The sequence below is a fragment of the Coregonus lavaretus genome, assembly GCF_964263955.1.
Source record: "Coregonus lavaretus genome assembly, chromosome: 1".
NCBI lineage: Eukaryota > Metazoa > Chordata > Actinopteri > Salmoniformes > Salmonidae > Coregonus > Coregonus lavaretus.
In genome coordinates, this window is record NC_139988.1 from 77868721 (window position 1) to 77878919 (window position 10199).

The 10199-nt window shown below is 44.6% G+C and overlaps 1 protein-coding gene across 1 annotated transcript; it reads right to left on the reverse strand.

Moving 5' to 3' along the window:
• Window positions 1–206: 206 nt before the first annotated feature.
• On the reverse strand, window positions 207–7086 carry mfsd13a (major facilitator superfamily domain containing 13A). The gene is given in 9 exon segments (XM_084164903.1): window positions 207–1516; window positions 1518–1738; window positions 1931–2124; window positions 2625–2796; window positions 3146–3363; window positions 3754–4203; window positions 4412–4491; window positions 4681–4945; window positions 6978–7086. Coding segments are annotated over 8 exon segments (1533 nt in total). The 5' UTR covers window positions 4849–4945; window positions 6978–7086; the 3' UTR covers window positions 207–1486.
• Window positions 7087–10199: the final 3113 nt, after the last annotated feature.

The following is a 10199-nucleotide window of genomic DNA, read 5'->3' on the forward strand; positions in this document are numbered from 1 at the left end:
GTGGTAACATTCCTTATTTTGTAATTCACAGCGTTCCATAACAGGCCTGAGGTGAGACACTTCACCTGTCCCAGTTGAGGAAATTAAGGTAGACCGGAGACAGACATGAGCTTCTGGGTTTTGTGCAAGGCTGTGAGCTGGACTTGTCCTGACAGAGCAGAAAACAGATCTGTGAAAGTGGGCAACAAGATACATTCCACAAGCTCTCAAGTAGTGGGATCACTTTAATAAGTCACAAAGATGGTCGGAAAATGGCAGATGCTACACTGAGCAGTGGTACAACCAGACAAACATTGTACAGTATTTTGTAACAAAACTGGCAAATACAGGCATCTCTGCTGTAAGGCTGTCTTGTAAGATATAACCTATGCTTTCCTTCTGGCCAATGAACTTAAATCATATTGTGCTGAAACGGCAATTCCTGAGTCACTCTAAAACACTTCCATGAAGGTGTCTTCAATATTTGACAAATTACAAGAATAGTTTTGTTTAGATAAATCAATTGATATGATGGAATCTCAGACTCCTTAACACTCAAGACAATTCATGTAGAACAGCATGTAGCAGCAGTATTAAAACTAACTTTGAAAAAGTATGGAATGTATTCTTCTCCATGATTATCATATATCGGGTCATCATGGCACAACAGTTTCATGTTCAGTCAAATCTGTTTCTCAATCCTCTTCATGGTCTATAAAAATGCATTTATTTCCTGACCTGGGGTACAAATGTAAACAGAGGATGTGAAGGGCCTTGTTTTGTTATAGCCACTGAAATGCTTTCACATATCAGGTTAAAACATAATGCGTGAGAAAACATTTTGGAGTTGGCAGTTATTTTAGTAGAAGTAGTCTCTAGTCACAGTAAAATAAAATGTAAAAATATTTTTCACTTTTGAAAATGCAGATTAGTACTAGAAGTACTTAATGAAGACACAATAGCATGGTGATGGTCACAAACCTTATTGCAATTTTAAGAGCAACGTCTAGATGTTATGCTCATGTGCACACACGTTTTTAGTACTTAATATTTCTCTACACACATCAGAAAGATGAGTAATTACCTAGCTATGCAGCCTCTCGCTTTGGTTAACCACACTATAATAGCAAGGTTGGTGACAATTTGTGTTCCTTTGGGGATGGAAATGCATTCCAAGCTGCGCCTCAACCTAGGATGATCGTCTACTCGCTGGATAAATGGGAGGCTTCACCTTTTCCCTACCCCAGAGAGGGGCATGAGCTTCTTATTCTTTGATTGACTCTGCGGTATCATTTGGTCATCAGTTCATACATAAATATAGTCTTTGTCCTCTTAATATCAAAATAAGGCAAGTTTCACACCCCAAAAATATTTTTGTCCCTGACTAGACAGTGGGATTTCATCAGTCATCAGTTCTCCAGTCTATGTTCCTCGCTGCTGACCCCAATGGCAGAGGGTGGTATAGGATCATGCAGTTGAGTGAAGGTGCGGACGAGCTGGCCTCATATCAGATGGCCTTGACGTCCATGGCCTTGGCTGTGCTGGGCTCCCTGCCTCTGGGCCTTGACGCCCTGCAGTCTGCGGCCGTGGAGGGTGAAGCGGGACCAGGCCATTAGCTGCAGCAGGGCGCAGGAGATGGGCACAAACACCAGCAGGTAGAAACAGCCCTGGCGCAATGGAACAGTGGAGACCGCTTGGCCCGAGACGGGGGGCGCTGCCGCAGAGTCCTGTACGGCGTTTCTCTCAAAGATATCGTAGCCTGGAAAGAGATAGGCAGATTAGAATAAATAACAGGCATGAATGTGTGGGAATCCGCCTAGAGTAAGGTTAGTGAAGTTGGTTTGATTCTAGTTCATTCACAGTGACTGATTTCTGCATCTCTTCCATCTTCAAGGAGCTTTCATCAAAACAGACTTTTGTGCTTTCGCCCCCCTGTCCATATACAGTATACCTGTGTAGACACACAGCAGCCAGGTGCCGATGAGAGGGGCGAAGGTCTGGCCTGGCTTGGTTACCAGGGCCACCATGCCGAAGAGCAGCGCTGATGCCGCCTGCTGGCGCCGGTTCACCACAAAGTCCTCGTCCACCAGGTCCGTGATGACCAGGTTCAACAGCTTGCAGGTGCCCTCCGTAAACACTCGGTTACTGAGGGGGGAGAAGGATATTTCAGAGTTGTTACTGAAGAGTTGTCAACACTGTTTCCAACTGCTAATATACAATTATGTGGATTATACATCAGATTTTCCTGAGCGGGAGTTTAAAAGTAAGGGGAGGAAAAAAAATAAAAAAAATAAAAAAATAAAAAAAAATGGTCAAGGCATTTATATGAAGTCCAAAACCAATAGAGCAAAGCCTCTCCCCCACTCTGACTTTATATCATTGTGCTCTATGATAACAATGGCACTGTGCCAAGAGGACAAGTGGTAGGCTGAGCCCAGCCAATGGCCAGCCCCATATTGATAAAGGGATTGGTTGTTTTGGCTGACACACAACACCAAGCGAGACCCAATGCAAACAGAGCCACACAAAACTTTGCTCAGCTTTGACAAGTATTGGAAAAACACATCACACTGGGTCCTTGATATGAAAATAACTTATATTACTTGAGTACATGACCTTGATCTCTAAAATGTGTGTGTCAGTACCTGGCGATGAAGATGCACAGCAGGGAGACCTGGTCGGCCCCGGCCAGCAGCATGGCCACACTGAGGGCTAACTTGACCAGGAACAGCCAGCGGATGACCGTGTAGACCCCGTAGCGCTGACACAGGGTCAGGAAATACAGGTTGTTCAGGTGGGGCGCTATGTAAGAGATCCCTGTCAGGAATTGAGAGCAAGTGTAAGTGGACTGAAAATACATTTGTTAATGTATGTAGACAAATAATAATAATATTAATTATTGATAATAATAGTAATACTAATAATAATTTCCTCACATTCTAAGAACTAATCTTCCCAAAAAGAAAAACAGACCAAAACTAATAGCCTGGGCCCAGATCTGTTTGTGCAGTTTTGCCAACTCCTATGGTCATTGTCAGACCAAATGTGGAATAGGCAAGACAGCACAAATCGATCTGGGACCAGGCTATGAAACTAAACCCATTCCATGAATGACGCCTTTCCCTGGTCATGAAGCAAAACCAGCAGTAGTACTCTTGCGTCTTACCCAGCAGAATGGAGCCAGTGGAGGCAGAGATGCTGTCAGAGAGGAGGTGCTCCAGAAACAGAGGGAAGAAGTTGCTGTTGAAGTGGCAGTGAAACACCTGGACCAGGTTCATAGAGGCAAACCACATAAAGTTTCTGTGCTTGGAGAGCTGCCTTAGATACTCTCCTAGAGTGACTGGCTTCTCCTGCTGGGTCAGAGGGCTCTGGCCAATACACAACCTGAGAGGGGGGGGGTTAGTGAAAGGACAATCAGTGTAACAACACACACTACCGAGGGGATTGAGTCTGTAACCTGAGCAAGTGTTACGTTCATCTCCCTGCCAGATAGACTGTATGAGTGTGTGCAGAATGTGCATCAATGTTATTAGCTCACAATTCCACTACAGTCTCTTTAAAAATCCCATTAGCAAGCAATATCCCTCCCTGGCCAAGGCTGGCATAGACACCACAGGGTAGAAAGATGAAAGGCTTGAATTGAAGCCATAAAGTGAGTTGTTGGAAGCAAACCCACAAACAATGGGTGTTGTTCTGGTACCACTTGCTTGTCAGTGCATAATGTAAACCGAGTGTTTCTCAAGGGCATACACGATGAATGATTATGTCACCTACTCTTTGAGCGCCAGCGCCTCGTCCTGCCTCAGACGTGCCTCTTTCTCAAAGCGGCTCTTCAACAGGCGCGACGCGGCGGCGAAGCCCAGTGCCGAGACGGCGGCCAGCGTCACGCAGAAGAGCCGGAACGAGTAGAAGTCGCCCTTGTCCCAGACGCTGTAGGACAGGAAGACGGAGAGCGAGCCCAGGGCGCTGAACAGCGAGCAGTGGAAGTTGAGGCGTGTGCGGTCGTCGGCCGACACGGCCAGGTCGGCCAGCAGGGCGTTGTGGTTGAGGTCCACCACGGTGAGGAAGCCGTCGTACAGGCACAGACACACCAGGAACTGGATGCCCGGCCGCGCCCACGACACCCAGAAGGCCAGGAAAGAGAGGGCGAACAGAGGGCCATTCCGGGAGAGGGCCGCCAACCGCTTTAGTACAACCTCTGGGCTGGAGATCTGGGAGCCAAACCTACAATCGAGGGGAGAGGGAAAAAAGGTTAATGCAACGGCAAAGATAAACTTCTCCCACTTTTCACTAACTGTGGTGTTCAACCGTGCTTTCAAGATAGAGAGAGGGAGAGTGAGAGAAAGAGAGAGAGACAAAGAGTTAAAAATAGGGAGGGAGCGAGAGAGGCACCATTGATTTGCGAAAGAGAGGAAAGAAAACGAGGTGTTACTGTGACGAGCTGAGGAAGGAGCGGTCACTCAGCCAGCCAAAGAGAGGGTCGTTCAAGCTGTTCCATATCAGGAACACTGCCTGTGTGGGCAGAGAGAGGGAGGAGTTAGTATAACAGACTAGGGTTAAACACCCTAACCCAGAAAAAAAACAGGGTATCAGTCTTTCTGCTTAAGCCAACACCGTTGTCATTGTCACACCGTCTAAAGCAGAAAGCTTCCAAACTACAGCTATTATAATAACCCATGGAAAGCAGGAACTGTCACTCACCTCTCCCACCCAGAAGGAGAGCTTGTCGATCTTGTAAACAGAGACAAAGGTCTCCACGTAGTAGAGCAGGAAGACGTTGTGCAGGATGGAGCCAAACAGGGCCAGGGAGCCGTAGAGGACTGCAGTGGAGACACCAGCGGAGACAGCTAGCCTCCTACCCATTCTCATCACTCAGTCACTCTGCTGCTCCGTTCCCCGCCGCCACAACACGCTCATAGTCATCCCACAGACCAGCCGGGGGCTAGGGGCACCACCGTACCCACTCCTGCCAGAGCAAACAACAAACATGTCAATAACCATTTGGAGGGCAGACTAAATGTGGATGTGTGAAGCAGTGGAGGCTGCTGAGGGGAGGACGGCCCATAATAATGGCTGGAACGGAGCGAATGGAATGGCATCTAACACCTGGAAACCATGTGTTTGATACCATTCGACTATTCTGCTCCAGCCATTACCACGAGTCCGTCCTCCCCAATTAAGGTGCCACCAACCACCTGTGGTGTAAAGTATGAGGTGGGTTAGGTTGCCCTACAGAGTGGTAGAAGAGACAGCTTGAGAAAATAGACATGAAGGAACAAGAGTAACACATAGCCTACTTACACACACAAAAAACAGACAATGGGCCATGTCTGAACAGGGAAGTTTCCATGACAGAGATCAGAGTAATTTCACACACTGAGGGCCATTCAATGCATTATAAACACAGTCTGGATCGCAGGGCTGTGTAAGCAGGTGGAGGGGGGAGCAGGCTGTTTCCATGGTGACCCCATACTCTATTCATTAGGTGAGAGTGAAGTTATTGTGAGCAGTAACTGAGCCTTAGACTGTGTCCCAAATGGCACCCTATTCTCTACATAGTGTACTACTTTTGATCAAAGCCCTATGGGCCCTGGTCAAAAGTAGTGTGCTATATAGAGAACAGGGTGCCATTTAGGACAGCATTCGTTTATCCTGTGTCTCCTCTGGCCTGGCAAAGCTGGATGACAGGGGAGGTTGTAATCCTATCCTCTGATCACTGTGATTATGGGGTCCGTCTCAAGATACTAACTACACCATTCTCATAAAAGCCATTGGCTGGCCTCTTTCACACAGGAAGAGAGCCACAATTTAAAAGGCACCAAATCTCTTCATGCTCATATTCTAGCTTTTGGTCCTTATTTGTTCTATGGTTGGTTTTGTAGGTAGGCCCTATTTTTGCCTGAGGCAAACTAAGGTGTAGCCTTGCTTTGTCCTCTGTCAAATGTCAATTAAGGAAAGTTGCCTTACTTCAATATTGTTATGTTATGTTGAATCACTTCAGCAAATAATTAGCTCATCTGCTATTTGTTAACTGGGTGGAGCATTGCCTGCAAAGCCTAAGAATAATGTTTTTCCATATCCTCCTTTTGTGGCCTGGTGGTTTACTGCTGTAGTTTTGCCAACTGTAAAGTGAAGCCTAGAGGCAGTTATTCCCCACAATTATCCAGCATGACTCTCCCTTCAGGCACAAGTCTCACACGTGGCATCCAATGGAAAAAATATATAGCCTAGGCTCTGGCTTCTAGCTCCACATCTGCCTGTTAGTTGCTACACCACACAAGCCATGGCCCTGTTCTACCACTATGCCATTTGACAGAAAACAGTGAAATCAGTCAACTTGCAAAAACAAATTCTAAACAATTACATTTTCTTCAGTTCTCACTAGAGAAACTGCACACAGAGTTCTGGTTAGACTAAATGTCAACAAATACAAGTACAGCAAGTGCCAGCTGTGTCTGATCTCATCAGATCCATGTGGTGGAGCAGAACGACTTCGCTGCATTGTACTGTATCACATCTCAAAATGTGATTCACATCACACTCGACTCAACTTATCTAATCTTCTGGGAACAGGTAGCAGAGTAGTTTGTGTACAGTATAGTTCAGTGCACCTCTAAATAGGGTAGAATCTAGTTCTAATGGATGCCAGGGCAGCTCTCACCTGCCTATAGAGACTGGAGAGGCTTCTTGGCAGAGACAGTAGGTCGTGATTATCAGCCAGTCAAGACATTGGGTTGGTAGCTAGTTAGTACCTATCTAAATTATTTAAATCTAGTTAGTGAGATATCTGTACACATATAGCTAGTTAGCTAAACAATACGATTGCTGCCCCGTATTAGAGACATTTGTCCAGTCCTTCCACTGGTTACAGTAGCTAGCTGCATCCGCTGACGAGTGTAGGGTTGATAGCTGGTAGCTAGGCTAACCAGTAACCAACGAGTTAAGTAGCTAGACCTGTGGTTAGACCAAGCGCCTAACCACAAAGAACATGTACTTACCATCATCATTGAATGAAGCCTCTGAAACGAGTGGGAACCCTTGCTAATCAATACAATTACAACAGGCAGCTGCTAGCAAGCCACAGTTTACATTAGTATACGTCACATCAACCGTTTATCAGCCACGCCCACTGGGCTGATCACGAATCGGATTTCAGAAGGGTTTCCCCACCATAGAGATAGATAGAGGACTCATCTTTGTATTTGTGCTATTAAGTGTATTTGACAGCATGGGCAGCGCCATTGAGGCAATCGCCATTTTGAAGTTGTCAAGTTTCTTCTTCACGATTGGCTGATCCCTCCTGATGACCCATTTGGACATTACTCCAACAGGGTCACCAGGAGGATTCAGCCAATGAAGTTGAAAGTCCCACCCAGTTGATTAAATTAAGATTAACTTAAATTAAATACAATTAAATTTAAAAAATGAGGATGGTAGAAGCCCTCAATGGCTCTACCCACGCTAATAAGGCATTTTGGCCACTAGTGCCATCTATCATTGGGGTCGTTGGAGTGGATCACTTTTATCAAGTCGGTGACCACCGCCTTTCAACGTTTATTGCATTATGGGTATAAAAATTGTCCAACTTGCGCCTACATGTCAACTGCATGAACTTATAATAATAATAATAATAAGCCATTTAGCAGACGCTTTTATCCAAAGCGACTTACAAGTCATGCGTGCATACATTTTTGTGTATGGGTGGTCCCGGGGATTGAACCCACTACCCTGGCGTTACAAGCGCCGTGCTCTACCAGCTGAGCTACAGAGGACCACCCAACTTTAGAACAACCATGTGATCAAAGGTCATGAAGTTTCGACTGCAGTCGACTTACATTTTCTGCAGTTGCTCCTCACCAGCTGCAACTTGAAGCCATCACCTGCATTGTGGGAGGCACTATTTGTCAACCAATCATTTGAGTTTTTTTTGTTTGACCCACGCTAACCTAACGTAGCATGCATAAAATAAACTACATACTGGTCTTGAGGAGAAAAACTGTTGGGGGAGGTTCTCTTCTGCACTGTTTAAACTATTTGTAAGTCGCTCTGGATAAGAGCGTCTGCTAAATGACGTAAATGTAAATATAACCAATCCAGCAAATGTAGAGGAGCAGGTGTTAAGATGGAGTGTCGCCACAGAGTTTCTGAACGTACTGTACTGTCTTGGGTGTTGCCTTGATAACTTTGTCGCGATTCATATGTATACAGCGGATATGTACAAATGAATGGTATTTGAGTCTCTCTATCCCCAACTGGTACACACATACAGTTGAAGTCGGAAGTTTACATACACTTAGGTTGGAGTCATTAAAACTTGTTTTTCAACCACTCCACAAATGTCTTGTTAACAAACTATCGTTTTGGCAAGTCGGTTAGGACATCTACTTTGTGTATGACATAAGTAATTTTTCCAACAATTGTTTACAGACAGATTATTTCACTTATAATTCCCTGTATCACAATTCCAGTGGGTCAGAAGTTTAGATACACTAAGTTGACTGTGCCTTTAAACAGCTTGGAAAATTCCAGAAAATGATGTCATGGCTTTAGAAGCTTCTGATAGGCTAATTGACATCATTTGAGTCAATTGGAGGTGTACCTGTGGATGTATTTCAAGGCCTACCTTCAAACTCAGTGCCTCTTTGCTTGACATCATGGGAAAATCAAAAGAAATCAGCCAAGACCTCAGACAAAAAATTGTAGACCTCCACAAGTCTGGTTCATCCTTGGGAGCAATTTCCAAAGCCTGAAGGTACCACGCTCATCTGTACAAACAATGGTACGCAAGTATAAACACCATGGGACCACGCAGCCGTCATACCGCTCAGGAAGGAGACACGTTCTGTCTCCTAGAGATGAACGTACTTTGGTGCGAAAAGTGCAAATCAATCCCAGAACAACAGCAAAGGACCTTGTGAAGATGCTGGAGGAAACAGGTACAAAAGTATCTATATCCACAGTAAAACTAGTCCTATATCGACATAACCTGAAAGGCCGCTCAGCAAGGAAGAAGCCACTGCTCTAAAACCGCCATAAAAAAGTCAGACTACGGTTTGCAACTGCACATGGGGACAAAGATTGTACTTTTTGGAGAAATGTCCTCTGGTCTGATGAAACAAAAATAGAACTGTTTGGCCATAATGACCATCATTATGTTTGGCGGAAAAAGGGGGTAGCTTGCAAGCCGAAGGACACCATACCAACCGTGAAGCACGGGGGTGGCAGCATCATGCTGTGGGGGTGCTTTGCTGCAGGAGGGACTGCTGCACTTCACAAAATAGATGGCATCATGAGGAAGGAAAATTATGTGGATATATTGAAGCAACATCTCAAGACATCAGTCAGAAAGTTAAAGCTTGGTCGCAAATGAGTCTTCCAAATGGACAATGACCCCAAGCATATTTCCCAGGTTGTGCCAAAATGGCTTAAGGACAACAAAGTCAAGGTATTGGAGTGGCCATCACCAAGCCCTGACCTCAATCCTATAGAAAATGTGTGGGCAGAACTGAAAAAGCGTGTGCGAGCAAGGAGGCCTACAAACCTGACTCAGTTACACCAGCTCTGGAGGAATGGGCCAAAATTCACCCAATTTATTGTGGGAAGCTTGTGGAAGGCTACCCAAAACGTTTGACCCAGGTTAAACAACTTAAAGGCAATGCTATCAAATACTAATTGAGTGTATGTAAACTTCTGACCTACTGGGAATGTGATGAAAGAAATAAAAGCTGAAATAAATCATTCTCTCTACTATTATTCTGACATTTCATATTCTTAAAATAAAGTGGTGATCCTAACTGACCTAAAACAGGGCATTTTTACTAGGATTAAATGTCAGGAATTGTGAAAAACTGAGTTTAAATGTAATTGGCTAAGGTGTATGTAGACTTCTTACTTCAACTGTATATACAGTGGGGGAAAAAAGTATTTAGTCAGCCACCAATTGTGCAAGTTCTCCCACTTAAAAAGATGAGAGAGGCCTGTAATTTTCATCATAGGTACACGTCAACTATGACAGACAAAATGAGAAAAGAAATTCCAGAAAATCACATTGTAGGATTTTCTATGAATTTATTTGCAAATTATGGTGGAAAATAAGTATTTGGTCAATAACAAAAGTTTCTCAATACTTTGTTATATACCCTTTGATGGCAATGATACAGGTCAAACGTTTTCTGTAAGTCTTCACAAGGTTTTCACACACTGTTGTTGGTATTTTGGCC